The sequence below is a fragment of the Phytophthora parasitica genome (assembly GCF_000247585.1).
Source record: "Phytophthora parasitica INRA-310 unplaced genomic scaffold supercont2.5, whole genome shotgun sequence".
NCBI lineage: Eukaryota > Oomycota > Peronosporomycetes > Peronosporales > Peronosporaceae > Phytophthora > Phytophthora nicotianae.
The window spans coordinates 829,861-849,311 of record NW_008648991.1 but is presented as its reverse complement, the minus strand read 5'-3'; the positions used below and the strand labels follow the sequence as shown (position 1 = coordinate 849,311).

The 19,451-nt window shown below is 56.7% G+C and overlaps 1 protein-coding gene across 1 annotated transcript in view; it reads left to right on the top strand.

The window, feature by feature from the left end:
- Positions 1 to 19,451, top strand: part of PPTG_04587 (hypothetical protein) — a gene marked incomplete at both ends in the record, with an annotated part of 31,698 nt that extends 12,247 nt beyond the window's left edge. Inside the window, one exon of the mRNA XM_008896836.1 lies at positions 1 to 19,451. This exon is cut by the window's left edge and continues 12,247 nt beyond it. Coding sequence (XP_008895084.1) covers positions 1 to 19,451 — 19,451 coding nt within the window.

Below are 19,451 nucleotides of genomic sequence, written 5' to 3'. Positions count from 1 at the left end.
TGTTGGTTGAATTGTATCCCGTTTCGATCACCGAGTCGCATCCGAACACGAACGGCATTTTCTCGCTTAGTTTCCTTCCTCAACGGGCTGGAACGTACACGCTGTCAATTGTTCGACGCCAGGCGGGAGGTCTCTGGGCCATGTACTACGCGACGGCGGACTTTACAGACAGCTACTTGAGTCGCCAAGACGCGATGGTGTCGTTCCAGTGGGGGGAAACTTCTCCGTTAGGCGACCCGTTCCCGAACCGAAACTACTCGATCCGATGGAAGGGCGAGCTGCGGGCTGCAGTGTCTGGCCAGCACGTCTTTACACTACGCGCCGACAACGCTGTAAAGCTCGTTGTAGACGGGAAAGTGGTGCTCGATCTGTTCGCCAACCCGACCGTGTCGTCCGCCATAAACAAGTTTGACTCGATACCGGTCGAGTTGAAAGAAGGTGGATACTATAGCGTGGAAGTCAGCTATCGAACGAAGGACGCCCAGTCGTTCGTGAAGCTTGAATGGAGCTGCCAAACGGCTGGTCTGATTCGCACGGTGGTGCCATCCGCGTCACTGTTTACCTCAACGGCGCTAGTCAACACGCCGTTCAATATTCAGGCGTACCCGGGCGTGATCAACTCGACACAAATACGCAACTCTTTCGATGGGTTTATGACGACAAACGCAAGTGACAGCGCCATCGTGACCAACGCGCTGAGTCCGATTACCTTCGTGCTGGAGGCGCACGATTCATTTGGGAACCGCCGATTTCACAGCGGCAGTGACGCCTTCGAGATTTCGGTGGTTGGCATCGATGGCTGGGCGCACAGTGGAAGGATCAATGACGTGACGACGAAATCTGCCATTCAGTATGACCCGACGTTCATCTGCAAGGCGTGCGCCGTCAGTTTCGTGGTTAGCACACGCACATTGACACTGAACGTGGACGTGGCGAGTCAACTGGAAGCTGGTGTGCGGTTCCGCGTGATTAGCGCGAACAGCGGCACTTTAGCGCGTCGCAGGGACTGCTTCTTCACTACTGAAAGCGTCACTGGACCATTCTCCGTTGGCGCCGTCGCAATCGTTGTCGTGTCTGCGAATGGCTGTGAGGCGTTTAGCAGCTCGCAGTTCGATGTATCTGCCATTGCGCCGACAGACTGGAACTACCTTGGTACCTGCTCGGTTGTTTCTGGTTCGACCTCGCTCACGGCGTGTAACCGAGACTTTGGACTAAAGCGTGGAGACCAAATCACGGTCGGACGGGAAGTGAACAATGTGCACAATACGGCAGGTGTGCTAAGTGTCGTGGCAATCCCGCTTGACCAACCCTATCGAGGCGCATCGAGTGATTTCGTCCCTGTGTTCAAGGCCGGCGACACTACTGGTCGCCACACGGTAGCGATGGTACCTTACGTGAAAGGTGTGTACAAATTGAGCGTACGTCTGCCGGCAATTGATGCGGTACACGCCGTGATCACCCAAACCGACTCGGCACTGGGTGGCTCCTTTTATCTCTCGGTAGGTGGCAAGATGACGACTGCGCTGAGTTACGCCGCTTTGGACACGGACGTGAAGACGGCACTTGAAGCTCTTTCGACTGTCGGAGTAGGCAACGTAGCAACGTCGCTGTCATGTACGAATGGGGATGCCACGAAAGGCTGCCGATGGCTGGTGACGTTCAGGCATCTCACAGAGACCGTGGCTTCGAGTCTCGGTGCTTCGTACAGCGGCGTGTTGACCGGCAACAACGCTGTCGTTGTCATCCTAACTCTGACACAACCGAGAGCAGCGCAGATGGTTAATGGTTTCCCAAAGAACGTACGCGTCAATCCTGGAGTAATGAACCCAACTGTGAGTACTGCGTACGGCCCAGGGTTGTATGCTAGCACGTCTGGAATTTTGGCCTCGTTCTTCGTCCAAATGAAAGACACGCACGGCAATAACCTGGAGAGTGATACCAATTACCTGCAGGTTCAAGTGTTCCCCGCCGGCTCGGCGTATCTGTCATCTCAGGTGGCCGATGTCTCGTCCGTCGCGTACATTTCTGAAGGACTGTACAAGGTTTCGTACACGCCCGTGCTCTCGGGACGCCACACTGTGGTGGTCACTACACAAACGTCACCGGAGGTTCACAAGGTGTCATCAACGTTCGCATTGCCAGGCACAAGTAGAGGAGGAACGTTCGCACTGCGTTTGTTCGGACAGACTACGGCGCCGCTAGTGTTTGAAGCTAACGCGACGGACGTCCAGCAGGCGCTGCTGAACCTGCCAGTTTTCGCAGAGACGATGAACGCGACCACAGCTATCACTGTGACGCGGGCGATCAACAACCAGAACGGCTTCGACTACTTGATCACGTACACGCGGCTTCCGCCAGATCTGGAGCTGGACGTCGTCCAGACAGTCAACAATCTCTACAGCGGTGATGGTGGCAGTGGTGCGATGTTGATTTCTACGCTACAGACTTCACAGTCTCGCGAGCACGTCAAGACTTCAGCAACTCTGGGAGAACCCATCGTGAACGAGCAGCAGGTCGTGACTGTGACGTCGACCGCTGTGTTGACTGGAGGCTCGTTCCAGCTACAGTTCGGCGCTCACACGACAGACCTGATAGTCTACAATGCCGCAGCCGCCACACTTGAAAATCTGTTGAACCAGTTGCCATCGATCGGGACCAGCGGCGTGAGCGTGAGTCTGACGACCAGCACGGCTACAGTTCGAGCGTGGACTGTCACGTTCTTGGCCGCGACGGCAGGAACACCCCAGACGGCGTACTGGAACTCGGTGTTGTATACGCCGAACCGAATTGTGCGTCACGCTAGACTCGTTGGCGATATCCCAGTGTTGAAGCCTACGCCGACGCATACGCTCGTTGCTGGTGCCACTCCTGACGGCACAGTTGCGGTGACCACACCAGTGACGGGTGTGAGTCCGTTTACCACGATCGTCGCGCACGGCGCCCTCGTTCCGACCCAGTGTACTGCTGTGGATGGGAGCACTCCGTTCAAACCCGGTTCAGTCAACGCAGTGGGGCAGAACGGTCTTCACTCGGGCAGATTCCACTCACGTTCGAGCTTCATCATCGAGGCACGTGATACGAACGGGAATCTATTGGATGGAACGGGAGGAGGCTTTAGTGGAGCTCCCGTTCAGGAGCTTCAAATCGTCGAGACGTTTAGCTCCGCTGGACTAGGCAACAAACTAACGGGCACCTTTGCACTGGTGTTGGATGGACAGAAGACGGCGGCGTTACCGGCCAACGCTGGAATCCAGGAAGTCGAGGCGGCGTTAGAAGCTCTCGACACTCTAAGCGGGTTTGTTACGGTTGATACCCCTGATGTACAGACGTTGGTGACAACTGGCACCGTTATAGCGACCAAAACGTCAAACGTCCTGACCACGTCGGCGAGTTTCTTGACTGTCCCGGACTTCGTGGTAGGAGACTGGATCCGTATCGGTTCTCTAAGTGGTCCGGTCTTCTCTATCACTGCGATTACAGCCACGACCATTACGCTATCGGGTATCTATCAAGGAGTGTCGGATAACGCAGCGAATGTCTACAAGCAGAGCGATCCAGGCGCTGGATTCACGTACAGAGTCAAGTTTGCCGCTGAGTTGGGCGATTTACCGGCACTAGCAGTCTATACGACCAAGCTGGGCGGAGGAACTGGCACTGGAAAGGCCACAGTCACGGCGTGCGATTATCTACGAACGCAGCAGGTTCACACGACGGCAGCTTCGCAGATTAGCGGCGATTTTTCGCTGTCTTTTCGTGGTAACACGACGCCCATGCTACCATGGAATGTGGACGCCAATACACTAAGCCGTGCTCTCGAGGCTCTGGACGGTATCCACTCAGCGACGGTTGCCACGCCAGTCACGGGAACGAACGGAGGATACACATGGCTGATAACACTCGTGTCCACCGAGCCACAAGGCGATCAAGACCTCGAACTGCTGTACGCTGAAGGATATCTGTTACTTGGTAAACAGGCTCGAATTCAAGTGACGCCCGTGTGCCCCAGTACCAAGACGAGGGAAAACGTCAACGTTCAGTCGGTTAGTGGCAGTGAAGGCCACTCGTTTGTGCCCGTGCTGCGAGGCGCGTCGACCGTCGTGGCAGACGTGAGTTATCTAGGCGGAGCGACGTACAAGGCCGTGTACGACACTCCTCGTGAAGCCGCGTACTCCCTCGACGTGCGATATGTGGCGCCGCGAGGCCTGATGGGCAGTTATTTCGACAACCGCTGGCTGTACGGCACGCCGACGCTCGAACGGGTGGATCCTCTGATTGACTTTATGTGGAAGGAAGAACGGATCACCCCGACAAGTCGAGAACATGTTAGCGTTCGATGGCAGGGCTACGTGAAACCCTCATTCAGTGAGGACTACACCTTCTACGTGCTGGTGAACGACGGCGCGCGACTCTGGATCGAGAACCAGCTCGTGATTGACCAGTACGACTTCGACGTCGACGCTTCCACGGCGGTAGAGTTCCAGGCGAACGCGTCGGTGGCTTTGATCAAGGACCGGCTTACGGAGATCACCCTGGAATACCGCGAGAATTCGGGCGTTGCCTCCGTCTCGCTCTTGTGGCAGTCGCATACACAACCGAAGCGGATAGTGCCGAGTGCACGCTTGTTTCACCGCTCCGACGCCATTATGAAGAGCCCGTTTAATGTTGTCACGCAGGGCTCTAAGCCTTCTTCCCCGACGAACATCAGCTTGACGATCAGTGCTGCTGACGCGCTACTCGTTCACTTTAACGCGCCAGGCGATGACGGAGGGGCGCCTATGACGGGATATCAAGTCGAGTGGTGGACGTACGGGGCGTACGGCTCGCGTGAGGTGCAGGTCGTGAAGATCGCCACTGGTAACACTGGAGGGACATTCACTCTAACACTTGACAACGGCCAAGTCACGGGACCACTGTCAGCCTCAGCGTTGTATTCCGATGTGGAAATCGCGCTTGAGGCTTTGGACGGAGCTGGAGATGTGACTGTGACGTCCGTGCTCTCAGCCAACTCGAGAGACTACACAATCACGTTCAATTCACGCGTCGGAACTGTGCCGGCTATCCAAGTAGACACAACACAGCTCGTTGGTAGTAAAGCGTATATAGTGTGCTCAAAAGGAGCTACTCAAGCATTAGCGAACGGTATGCAGTGCACAGCGTCGGAAAGCACCACGAGTACCGTGCAACTACTGAGCAGCCCGGCCACATTTACGCCCCCGGACGTCCCAAAGCGTGGGGATCCGTACGCGTTCCTGATCTCAGGTCTTATGCAGCCTTCGGCTTCTGTTGAACCGAACACACCAGGTGAGGTAGGAGGTACGAACGGGCCTGGCTTCTCGGTGCGAGTACTTGCCAAGAACTCGGCAGGCTACGGCCTCCCTAGTGCGACAGCGTCCCTGAAGCCGATGGCAGTTCCTGCTGCTCCCACGAATGTCGAATTGCGTCTTGTAGCTGGTTCGTCAACTAGTCTTCGACTGTGGTGGAACGCACCCACGACAAATAACGGCGCGATCATCACGTACTACGTGGTGGAGTGGCGTCTTGATCCGCCAGGCCGTTCGAACTCTGAGCCTTTCAGTAGTTTCCGCGAAACTCCGGGGTTCTTCCTCGCAGCACACCCTGCGTCGTTGAGGTTTAAATACACTGTCGACAACCTCGTTCCGGGCGCCACATACGCCGTACAAGTCCGCGCACAGAATATCATGGGCGTCGGTCCAGTTGGACAACCCGTACCTTCATTCGAAGTGCCCAGAAGTAAAGCCTCGCCGCTACTTGATGGAACGGGTGGTGGCGTGGCTTTGAGTGTAAGACCGGCGTCCTCTTCCGTCCCCACGGCGGCGTCATGTACGAGTTTACTGCTTTCGTGGCTTCCCGTGACAACCGCAGACGCTCATGGTGCTGCCGTCACCAGCTACGTTGTTGACTGGTACCAGCCGCAGAGTGCCGATACGTCTCCGTTCGAAGTTCAGACCCTACAAATCTTCGGTAAGGACGCAGCAGACGTGGTCAAGGGCACGTTTCGCGTCCAGTACAGTGGAGCGTACACAGAACCTCTCGCTATCGACGTTAGCGAGGCTGAATTAGAGGACAGTCTGGAATCCTTACCTGCTTTACGCAGCGTGGAGGTGGAGCGAACGGCGTTTCCGTCTCGTGGAGGATACCAGTGGGCAGTCACGTTCCTATCGGAGGCGCCAGCGGTTCTGGGTAAAGTGCTTTCAATTGATTCAACAACGTTGACGGCAACGATCCTCACTACGGACGTGGGAGCACAACTCGCTGCTCCTGTCGGTAGTAGCAGCATAACTGTAGCAGTAGTACAGGGCTCAAATCAAGTCACAAGTACAGACACTGCAGCGACAGGTGCTCTGGTGGACATGTACTTCTCGATATCTCAAGGTCTCTGGCGAGTGACGGCCGTGTCGGTAGCCACGGGGACAGCGACGTTAACGTTGTCAGGGAATTTCCCTGGTGCAAACGGGAACTACCCAGCTCTACTGGGATGGACTGTACCAGGCGTACTACCCGTCGACTATCACTCCAAGACCATACCAGCAACTAACGCTACAGATACGTACTCTCTCGTGCTCGACGCTCTACCACCTGGTACGCCGTATTCCGCTCGAGTTAGCGCCTGTAACTCGCTCGGGTGCAATGCTCCAACCATGGCGTCGCCGTTGACTTTAGCCGCACCGAAGCAGAAACCAGCAACTCCTCTTGACGTCGCTCTCTTTGCTGACAGTGGATCCACTCTACGCGTACGCTGGCGACATCCACCTAGCGATGGCGGCAACGTTATTACGCATTATCGTGTCGAATGGGACCCAAAGCCAACGTTTGACTCAGGGGTTGATTCCGCGGGGGAAAGCTCCAAAGGCAGCTCGCTCGGGTACGAACGTAAAGCTGTGGTGAATCCCGGCGTCGATTGTCTATTGACGCCATGTGAGGCTGTCATTGGATCACTGGAGCGCGGCACGCCGTATTACGTGCGTGTCTACGCCTACAACTCGCTCGGCTACTCGGTCGAGGCTGGTTACCCCGTTGTACCTGGATTTGGAGTGCCCAAAACGCTTTCAGAACCCCCAGTCCACGTATTCCTTACTGCAACGAAAGATCGAGGCCTGACCGTATCATTCAACACATCGAGTGACAGTTCTGACAACGGCGGTGCCGACGTCACGCAGTACCAGATCGAGTGGGATGTAATGGATCTGGACGCTGTGATCCCGGATGTTGTGGCTGCTATCTCGAGTGCGAAGACGGCTGCGACTATCTCGACCAGTCTGATCAACCGTGTGCTGTTTGCAGAATACACAACACAGCTCTTACTGCTCTCAGCGACGGCGTACGACGTGCGCGGTTCTTTCCGGTTGGCATTCCTAGATGCCGTGACTTCGAGTTTGCCTTGGGATGCTTCATCGGACGCTATTACCGCTGCATTGGAGGCGCTACCAACTGTTGGTCGCGTCAGCGTTCGCCGCGTTGCTGCTGGGTTCGGATACGCGTGGTTCGTGACGTTCTTGACCTCGCCGTTCCGTGCAGATACATCTACGGGCGACGTGTATGGAGACATCTCGCTACTGAAGGTGTCGACGGACAGCACGCAGCTTCTTACGGCGTTCAGTACCTCACAGACGGCGACCAGTACGTTAACCGGCACGGGGGCTAAACTAGCGACGGCGACGCTCATACGCGCGTTCAATGGCTTCGAACAGCAGATTGTCAAGGTTTCAACTAGTGCAGGAACTCTGGGCGGGTTCTTCCGTTTGAGTTACAACCAGCAACAGACAGCGTCCATCCCAGCGAATGCATCCGCGACGGCTGTAAAGCACGCGCTGACAAAGATCACGGACGCTGGTGATTTGGTTGGAGACATCGACGTGTACAAGCGGCAAAGTGCGACCCCCACGGGCTTCGTCTACACGATCGTGTACAAGTCGCGTCTGGGACCGAACCGTCCGCTTGTCAGTTGCATTGGCTTAGACCTCACCAGCTCGTTAACGACGGCTACAAAGTCGTGTGATACAACGCGCACACAGGGTGGCGGTCTCCCGGCGATGAACAGTGATCTGTACGGCGTCGCAATAGTGAAAAAGACCGACTTGAGTATCAGTGACGATGGGATGGCGCACTACGACGTGCGGGGACTGCGTCTTGGTGTAGGATATCACGTGCGAGTGTCAGCGTGGAACGGCGTAGGCAACGTATTTGGCACGACGCGAGCGTCTACGCCCGCTCGGTTCATAGTACAGAGCGTCCCGGACGCGCCGCGAGACGTGAATGTTGAGCCACGTTCGCCTACCAAGTTGCTCGTATCGTGGACGCAGCCTCTGAACACAGGAGGAGCTCCTGTATCCAATTACACTGTGCAGATCGCAGCTCGGCGGGGCGTCGCCGAGCAGCAACTGATCAAGGCAGACAGCTCGCTGGGCGATTTATCGCAGCGGCGTTTAATGATGAGACTTCGCGTCGGTGACGTGTCTGGGTCGACGACAGTACTGGGCAACGTATCGAGCGACGACCTGCGCTCTGCACTCGCCAACGCTTTGAATGTTCCAGGCGCGATTGCACGTGTAAGTCGCAACAGTGTCGGCGTTTTCTCGGGGTATGGCTACGAGTGGGTCGTCACGTTCAGCGACTCAATCGGAGACGTGCCGCTCATTGAAATCTCGGAAACCATTTACGAGAGCTTGGACAGGTCGCCCGACTACATGTCGGCGTTGGCTCTGAGTGTCACGGAACTGGTGAAGGGCAGTGTCGACAGTAGTAGTATGACAGGAGCTGCCGTCACTACGGTGGTCGTGACGCCACAGCACGAAGTCCAGCGAGTTTTCATCTACAGCGGATCTCCTGTAGATTTGGGTGGAACGGTGATGCTGAGCGTTGGAGGTGAATCTACGGGCGCATTAGCGGTGGACGCCACGTCGGAAGACGTTCGAGTCGCGCTGGAGGGGTTATCGACGGTTGGTGAGGTGTCTGTGACTGTAACAGGTGAAGTCTCGGCGCGCTCGACTTTCCCGGCAACACGACACGGCGTGTACTGGGACCTGACGTTCATTAGCTCAATGGACGACCTGCCGTTGCTGGGCGTACGGACGGACGCCACGCTCCCGTTTACGTCAAGGGCTTGTGGCGGTACACTCACAGGCGTAACGCCGTGTGTGGAGGGTTTGAAGCTTGAACAGGGAGGATTACCCACTCAGGCGATATTGAACCAGCTAACAAACACCACGAACTACGTGGTTCGTCTCGCGGCATCTAACGAACAGTTTACGAGCAAGTTTGTGACCATACCTGGTGCGTTCCAGCCAGTGGCAAGACCCTCGTTGGAAGTGCAGAACGCTCAAGTCGCTCCTCTAGCAACAGATAGTCTGGGAGTATCGTGGCAAGCTCCTCTGGACGATGGAGGCGCTCGTGTGGTACACTACAAGGTGCAATGGGACGTCAGTGCGAGCTTCGACTTACAGAGTATTTTTTCAGGTTCAGATATCGTTCTGGTTGGAGAAAAAGACGACGAGTTGTTCGACTATAGGATCACTGGATTGAGTTCAAGCAAGGACTATTTCGTTTCGGTTGTCGCCTACAACGCACGGGGCTACGGCTCCCCAGTGACGGCACAGCCGGTCGACGCTCACGAGCGAGTAAGTCATATCACTGTCTCGGGGACGACACTCGACGAGGTAGCGCTTGCTACCGAGATGATGACGCTGTCCTTCGCTAATTATCCTACCAAGACGGTAACAATAGGAGTTATCTCTAGTGCGCTGGAGCTGCAAAGCGCGTTGCAGAGTCTTTCAGTCGTAGGCATCCTGTTGGTCAAGCGTTCGGACTACTCCAAGGGACCTGCAGCTACGCCCTATGATACCAGTGGCGTGGACACACCCAGCGACCTGTTAATGACTTGGAGTATTACGTTCCGTACAGCTTCGGTTGATGGAGTACAGGCCAGTGCGCTTGGAGCTCTAACAGTGACGCATACGGGACAAAGTACAGTCACGCCTCTGGAGGTAGTAACCCCGATCGAAGACGGTTCCTTAACCATTCGACCGCGACCTGTATCCGCCACAGGACCGCGCGACGTACGCGTTTCCATTGTAGACGCTGCCTCACTTGGTGTAAGCTGGCTGCCGTCACTGTCGCCATTAACTTCCAAGTATCTCGTGGAGTGGAGCACAACGCCGGACTTTGCTGTGTGTCGAGCTGGATCCATTAGTAGTAGCGGCACCAGAACTAACTACGCCACCGCTGCAGCTAACTCGCAAGTGATTAGTGCGACTCCCGTTGGGGCTGACGGTCGCATCGCGTACACCATTCTGAGTCTACCTGCCAACACGAAGCAATACGTGCGCGTTTCGGCTTACAACGGGAACTACGGCTCCCCGGTCCTCGCTCAAGTCCTGTCCGTAAGCACGCCTAACACTGCTGGAGGCACGGCGGTTGTTACCGTTCTAGTAGGAGTCAAGAGTTTGACACCGCGAGCAGTGACCCCGTTCCGCCCGACGTCTGTGACCATGCAGGTGAGTTCTCAAGACCAGCCAACGCAGATCGAGGTGAACTTTGTCCAGCCTACAAAAGACGCACTGGGGTTCACGGCAGGGAATGGGGGCGCGACGATCACGCACTACCGTTTGAGCTGGTGGGATCCGTCTGCTTTGGCGGCAAATGCTAAAGCCGTGACGTCGTACGATGTGCGAATGGTGGACCCGACAGGCGCTACATTAACGTGCTATCCAGGTGCTTGTCTGTTCCGATTGGGGGCTGAGGTGCAGTCGTTGTCGCTGACACCGGACGCAGTGGCCGGAACAGGCTCGTTCCGCCTGGTCCTGTCGTCGTCATCTTTTACGACATCGATCTGCAGTACCTGTTCGCTGGCATTTACTGCTCCTGTCAGTGGAGTCATCACTATGGACTATACCGGCACGACGCCAGATCTACAAACAGTGCTGGGTACAAACGCGCGCTTCATTGTTGATAAAGCGGGTGCTGCGTGTGTCTTTGAAGTTTCGGCGGTGGCCACGCTTCCAGCGAACAAGCTACCGATCCGGTTCGTGTCTGCTGCTAGTGGCTCAACGACGTGTCCACTGCCACTGACACAAGCGACGTACACGATTCACGTAGAGCCTACGACTGCCTGTATCCCCGCGTCAACGAACGCTGCCGGACTGGTGACTGCGATCTCGGGTTTAGTGGGCGGTGACGGTGTTGACGTCTCTCTTGACATTGAGGCTGGCAACATTCGGCACTTCAGGATCACATTTACAGGATCGAGTGCGACTGGGGCTTCAGGCAGTTCACCGGCTCATACGGCTGACGTTGCACAACTGGAAGTCGTGGCGACGGACGCTACGGGTGGCTGTGTCGATGTCTCAGGGAATGTTTGGACTGGTACAGAGCTTAATGGCGGCTTGGTGACGCCCGGCGTAGCCTACGCAGTGCAGGTTGCGGCTCTAAACTCGGTCGGAATAGGAGCACCACTGCGTGCGACGGCGTTGTGCCATGATCTTCCGTGCGTTGCAGGTGACGCAGTTCTGGCTCCAGTCGCGCCGCCTCTGGCGCCGATTTCTGTCACCGTGGCAAGCAACCGTGCCGATCGGACAGCATTGAATGTCGCCTGGAAGACCCCAATGTCGAACAACGGTGCCACCATCACGCAGTATCTCGTGGAGTACTCGACCGCAGCCTTTGCCGTGCAGCCGTTGCTGTGCACGGGATGCGTGTCGGCGCTCACAGCTGGAACAGCCTCTCTGGCGCCGACGCTCACGCTCAATTCGAACACTGGGTTGGCCAGTGGACAGATTATAGTGCTTAGTAGTGTGTCTCCTGTATGCATTCTCACTGTAAGCAAGGATGCAGCAACGTTTGTAAAGACAGCGTGGACTGGATCGCTAGTCATGTACAACCTGGAACGGCAGCACGGCTGCGACGCATTCACTGGTCAAGCCGTGAACCTGAAGGCGTTGTATGACTCAACGACCGACAGCTCAGTCGCGATCCTGCCCAGCGTGGACGACCAGCAGTCTACGATCCTCAAACCACTCACACCGAACAAGCAGTACACGATTCGTGCCCGGGCGCAGAACCGTGAAGGGTACGGCGCGGCTCAAATCGCCACGTTCATTTGTGAACCGGGCATCGAGTCCTGTGCTGCAACAGGAACGCTAGCAACCACGCGACAACTGCCTGCGCCGCCAACGTTGACAGTACCGTCCCAGTTGCTAGGAGCTGGCGTGGTCGGCGCGACGTCGAACGTCTTGGGTTTCACGAAGAACTCGTTGATGATCGCGTTCAGCGACCCCAATAGTTGGTCGGGACTGGAGATTATCGACTCATTCCGCGTGGAATGGGATACGAACGCAGACTTTCTGTCTTCGAACAAGCAGACGATGATCGTGACTCCTTCGGCTTCGAAAGTTCCGTCGCGTTGGATGACTCGTCAGCTCTGTGCGAATTGTATTACCGATCTGGTCACTGCTACGAACACACTGTCGGTGAGCGGAAGTCTCGGTCTCACGTTTGGACTGGCAAAAGGCGATTGGATCATGGTAGGCGCTGGGTCGATCACGTGCAGCTTCCAAGTGGCGACTACGGCACCGACGGTGTCTGCGATCACCGTTGTAGGAGGACACGGATGTGGAGACTTTACAGGGAAGACGGTCGCGCTCGACGCTCAGGAAACGTACGACTATCAGCTAACAACAGGCCTCGCGATGGGGGCAACCACGCACATTCGCGTGACGGCTCACACCTCGATGGGTTACGGCGCTCCATGTGATAGTATTGCGGTTGCTCCGATCACTTCGAGTGACCCACCGCCGTCTCCGTACGTTATTCTATCTGCGCTAACGCCCGACGATGAAGATGATCCGGACGTGCGCGTGAGTTCGCTGCGCGTGTCGTTCCCACCGCCCACGATCTCACAAGCGGATCTCAACGGTAATGGTGGCTCGCCCGTAACCAAGTATCTTGTTGAATGGATCGACACGGAGTTCGCGAACACCATTTCTCAAGTCCAAACGATTAGCACAGCATCAGATTCCAGTGGCAGTGTAGCCGGCTCGTTCGTGCTTACATTGGACACGACAACCTGTACGTACTGCCAGATCCAAGGCATCTTCAGCACGTCAGCACTGAGCGCGTCCGCGTCCGATGATGATATGGCACGAGAACTGGAGAATCTGCCCAATGTCGGCGACGTGACTGTGACGCGCGACAGCTGTTCGACCAAGAACCAGTGTACCTGGACGATCACGTTCCTGAGCGAGTTGGACGTCGTGCCAGCTTTGACGTACACGAGTCGGCTATCCGCTGCAGGCGGAAAAGCTACGCTTACGGTGACTGGCGGTACCCAAGTTGGAAGCCTGAACGGAGCCACGTATTGCCCTTCAACAGTCAACAACGTACCGGTGAGTGGACGAACCAACTGTGGCGTGGTCGTCGTGGACGCTAAAACCACACCGGTTCCGTACGAGTACATTATCAAGGGACTTACCCCTGGCAACAGGTACTACGCCCGTGTGGGGGCGTATAACGCACTGGGTTACGGACCGCGACGGGTTACAGCTCCTCGGTCGCTGAGTGTGCCGTTCGAGCCGCCGTCTGCTCCCAGATCCCCGTTCAACATGCTAGCGCCGCCGATTCTTACGCTTGCTGGGCCTACGTCTCTGATGATCAGTTACGCCGCTCCCAAGTTCACTGGAGGAGCACCCGTCACAGGCTACATGATTGAATGGGATCCGTCTCCGGAGTTTGACAGCGGATCAAACGGCGACGCACTTGCCCAAGTGACGGTAGCAGCTAGTACGTTGGTAGCTGCTGCAGACGGAGCCTTTCGGTATACTCTCGAAGGACTGCCAACGCGACAGTGGACGTATGTCCGCATATTCGCTGAGAACGGCAAGGTTGGGGCGGGCGTACCCGTGCTGACGCAACCAGCGCGAGAGATGCCTCGAGGAAAACCGGGTGCTCTAAGCTTAGTAACTGTTGTAAATGATCTGTCGGCTCAGTCTCCTGGAACAGCGTTGATGGTGTCGTGGCCTGAAGCTTCAGCGGATGTCCAGCTGTACCAGGTAGAATGGTACCAACAAGCCGTGACGGAGCCGTTGTTCGGTGCTCCCGTGGTTCAGCTGGTCAAGTCGATTGGTACGATCACTGGAGGTTACTTTATGCTGTCATTCGGAGACGGCAGTGACCTGTATCCGTGGCGTATGCTACCGGGAACCGTGGACGTGGAACATGGCGCTTCGTTCTTGAAGACAAGTGAAGACCTGACCGGATTGTTAGCCGTGGGAGACGTGGTGTTTATCAACAAGCAGGCGTACTTGATATCGGCGACAGGTTCGTTCACAGCTTCGCAACTCCCTCTAGCCGATGCGACGGGATACCAAGCTGTTGGAACGCTAGCCAAGGACCTGGGCGCGTCAGCAACTACGTACGCTGGAGACACGGTGTTCGGCGCGAAATTGTACACACAATGGCGCACGACGCCATTGCCGATGGATGTGACTCCTTCAGATATGCAGGAGGCTTTGGAGCTGTTGCCAAGCGTCGGCTTGGTGCGCGTTGAGCGCCTGTCAGTTGGTGCAAACAAGTACGAGTGGACTGTGACGTTCACGTCGCAGGTGCCGCGGACGAACCCGGCGTTCCCTCTACTCACAGCAAACGATCGGCTTTTAACCCCGAACGGAGTTGGAGCCGATGCAAATGTCGCAGTGACAAGCATCGCTGCTGGACAGGCCCCACAGGCTTTCGGTTCGGCCGTCGTAAGTGCAACTGCTGCATCGGATGATGGTCTCGTCATGTACAGCATCCCTCAACTCGTTACGGGGGCGATCTACTTTGTGCGAGTGGCGGCAGCAAATGAACGCGGAGTTGGCGTCTTTACTCTGGCTTCAGCTACCGGTGTAGCGCCCACGAGATCCCCGCTCGCGCTGGAAAACGTGGCGGTTCGTCCTCTATCACCTCAACTTTTGGAGTTCTCATTCGACCAGGTGCAGACGTCAGGAGGACGTGACGTGGACGGCTATCGCGTCGGAGCGGCTTTGAACTCCAAGTTCGCGGATCCAAGTGTTGTGCTGGATGTACCTCCAACGACCAAGTACGCACGTGTGACTACAACCGCCCACACTGGCCCGTTCCTCGCCGGCAGTACATTTTCTTTAGCAGCCGTGGACGCACGGTCTTTCCACGGCAGGATGACCAAACAAGTGGACGCGTTAGCTTCTGCACAGGCGCTTACAGCTGGTTCTGCCTTCCTTCTGCGACTCAAACCGGACATCACCCAAGGTTACGGCGCTGCTTCCTTGCACAACTCCTTCTCGCGAGGAGAACGCGTACGTATTCGCAACGAAGAAGCCAGCGTCTGTCTCGACGGCAGCGTGGCGTGGCAGCTACGAACCACCGACACGGGTCTCACTATCGCCGGGTACAGCGGAGCAACCATCACGCTATCGGCGGCACTGAGTACAGCACTTCAGGCGGTGATCGTTGTAGGCACTCAGATTGCCGTTGGTGCGGCTGCAAACGGTCCAGCAGATCCCGCAGCCTGCCAGGCCGTCGTGACGGCGGTGAATGCTGACAAACTGCACGTGGATATCAAGCATTCCTGTGCCAACCCTGTCTCGAAACTAGCAAACGGACTGTCAATCTTCGTGGTGAAAGGCGTCGCGCCAATCACCAGTGCGTCGTACGATGCCAATACGGACACGATAACGCTGTCCACGGCACTGGACAACCGTCTTGTGGATATTGTAGTGGTGGACACTCGAATATCTATCGGATCAACACCCGAAGCTGCTGCGACGTGTCGTGCCAGAGTGACGGCAGCTACCACTATGACGTTAAAACTTGACCACAATTGCGCCGAAGCAGCTACAAAATTGGGTACTGGAAACCCAAACATCTTCGTGCATCGCGGGCCGGCGTTGCTACCGTTATGCGAGGGTGACGATCCGTGGAAAGCACTCGACGCTTCGAGTATCGCATTGCTAGTGTCCAACCTTGACGCATCAGGAGGACGTGAGCCTTTACCTGTTTTTCGGAGCGACTCGGCTGTGAGTACAGCGACTGAATTGGGCACGATCGGAAGCAGCGCTGAGGTGACATTAGTGGACGAGATGAAGATTAATTGCGGGGACTACATTCGTCTAGGCAGAGCGCCAAATGATGGACTCGAAGCTGAGGATCTCGAAGCGCTAGCGACATTCCGTGTACGCAGCAAGTGTGATACCAATGGATGCGACTGCGCTCGTTCAGCTGTCACACGGTTAAAGCTAGGAAGTCTGATAGATCCGACCGTTGCCGTGAGTCTAGCACCAAGACTTGACCTGCTTCACGGCGGCGCTACTCGAGAGATTCAACGGATCGTGTTGACAGTCACTGGCGCTGCTGTGACCTACAACACCGGCGGGTTCCGTGTCCAATTCGGCGACGAAGTGAGCTCTTTAACACTAGGCACAGGGGGCGACGGTGGCGCTTCACTAAACGATGACGTGGGGTGTCTGGTGTGGGCTTCGGGTCCGCTTGCGAGTGATGCGTCTCGAGATATGTTGACTCTGGAACACGAGCTCGAGAACTTTGCCGGAATTGATGACGTCCGTGTAAAACGTGCTCTCACAGAGACGTCTGGCGTCCGCGTGACGGTGGAGTACACGGTGGAGTTCATGGGTGTGCAAGTGCGTGGCAAGGTGCCGACGCTACGGATTCTGGACGTGGGGATCAACGGCTGCAGCGCATATGTCGGCGGCACGGCCGGCGTACCGGCAGTACAGCGTGACCAGAACAGCTTCGTTACTGTTTATCAGGCACCAACTACCCCCTCAATTCCCTTTGACGCTAGTGATGAAGACGTTAAGGCTGCGCTAGAGACGCTGAGTATCGTAACCAACGCGGATGTGGATCGCCAAGTGAACAAGCACGGCTACGACTGGCGCGTCACGTTCGTTGAGTTCCCGTCTCCTGCGATGGACATGGAGTCGCGCGTGTTCCCGGCGCTGGTAGCGAACGGCCTCGCGTTACAGGCTGTGCAGTCTCCGGCGATCAGCGTGACCCCGTTCCAGCGTCTTGAAGTGGACATGAAATCATTGGTTAGCGGCGGTGGAGTGTCTATCTACACGCGCGTGCGTGCTCACAACGCAGACGGGTGGGGCGACACAGCTGTACCTACACCTGTATCGATTCAACTCGCAGATCAAGTACCCGATGTCGTCCGCCTCGCACGCGCTGACGTCTTGTCTGGATCTCAAGTTCTCGTTCAGTGGGATGCGCCAGTACACGACGGCGGAGAGCCCGTGACCGAGTTCCGTGTGGAATGGTGGCTAGATGGTGCTCTCGCCACTGCTGCTAAGCCGTTTGCGGTGGTTCACGCACTTGAGGCGGCGTCTCAGAGTGTGACGGACGACGTTGCTACGATTACAGTCTCGGCCCCAACTGCAGGCACAAATACGCATCTGTCTGGTACATTCCGCGTGGGGTTTGACGGTCAATGGAGCCCCGAACTCTCGTATGATATCTCGGCTGTGGACATGCAGAAGGCGCTTGTAGCGCTGTCTACGATTGAAAACGTCTTGGTGAACCGCGAGCTGACGGCCGGCGGATACACGTGGCTCGTGACTTTTTTGCAGCGCAAATACGGCGGAAACCAGCACAAGAGATGGAGGTCAGCGCTCGCTACGCAGTCCCCGTTCGGCTATAAGCTGGAAGTGTCTGGGACGAACCTGTTGGCGTGCACGACGGCCGAGCAGATCAGCTGTGTGCCGCATCTTCCAACGATTGTAGCCCCACGCGCGGCTGTAGATGCTACGCCTGAACTGCAGCACCTGGTGTGCATCTCCACGGGTAATGTCGCTGTGGATGCTACGATGAGCTTCAAGTTAACGATACTCGAATTCGAGACAGGCTTGATCCTGGGAACGGCAAACGCGCAGGCGCTGGCTACGGCAATCACTGCCCTGGGTGTCGTTGGAATCGTGAACGTCCGCTTCCGAAACACAGCGCAGACGACGGTGTGCTCTGCGAGTGCAACGGCTAAAGGCCTTACGATCGAGTTCACCACGGCACAAGGCGACATGCCACCGATTGTTGCTACGACCAAGAATGGAGTTGGCGTCACGATCAAGGAGCAACGCAAGGGTCGAGCCCAGCTGCATGTCGGAAGACTACCGTTCGCGTACGTGATCGACGGGCTTGCTGCCGGGACGTACCACGCACGCGTCGCAGCGTACAACAGCGTGGGCTTTGGGCCGTTCCAGGAGGCGACGGACGCCGCCGATTTGCTACTGGTGGCGCGTCCTCCGACCGCCCCGCGATCTCTGCGCGTGAAGGCAAAGATGATTGATTATTCACACGGAATGCTCGCGGTGTGGACCGCTCCGCGGAGTGACGACAGCAACACGGATCAATATCGCGTGGAATGGGATCACGGTGCTGGGTTTTCAAGTCAATGTGGAGAGAACATCGAGACACAGACGCTCGTGGTAACGAACGCAGTGGCCAACGTCGCCAACAAGAAATTCACAGTGCAAACAGCGAACGGAGGCACTAAGGTCGGATGCGTGGACCCGGCGAACCTGGTGACGTCACTGCAGACACCGATGCGGGCGCTTGGAGGCGTATATGCTGGCGGCACGGCGGTGATGCAGGGAGATGACTCGGCGACGTACGACTACGGTCGCACATACACGGTCACGTTCCCCCAGTCCGTCGCGGTTCCTTCTGTGGGCTATGACGCCGCAGAGAATACCGCCATGGCCACGTCTCCGGTCGACATCCCGCTGTTGTACTGGGACGCCGCCGATGCAACCTGTACGGCCTCGCCGCCCGACTCGGTTGTTGCGCAACGTACAACATACGGCCCGGGACTCGATGCCAAGCGTGGGCAGGGACGCATTGGCTTTGATGCCAACAACGTCTTTAACAACGAGTGTTCGGCTGCTCTGGCAGGTCCCATCGCCCGCCAGACCGTTGACGCCGCAACGGCGACCGCGAACGCGTTCAAGCCAGAGATCCTGAGCCTCGCAGCGAAGAGTGGCGTGTTTGAGAGCGCAGATCTCGCTCGACCGGTATTGTGCGAGTCCTGCGCGCAGAAACTCACAATAGACGACTCAGGAAACGGCAAGTTGACTGTGACGACCTCCGTGGCCTTGTCCACTGGTGACTACTTCATCGTCGCCGACAGCCCCACTTCAAGTACTTCAAGCACAACACTACGCTGCGTGATGAAGGTGCTGAGCAAAAGTGGCAACGTTATCACTGTAGATCCCAACGATCCTGGCCGCAGTGCATGTGAGCTCCCGGTGACTTACGAAGCCAAGGCCTGGCGAATCTCGCGCTTCGAACTACGTGCCCATACGATCCGAGACTTGATTCCGGGACGAGAATACGCAGTTCGGGTTGTTGCGAGTAGCAGCACTCTAGGAGAAAGTCCTGCACTCGCCACAGCCACCACAATCACTGCTACGTAA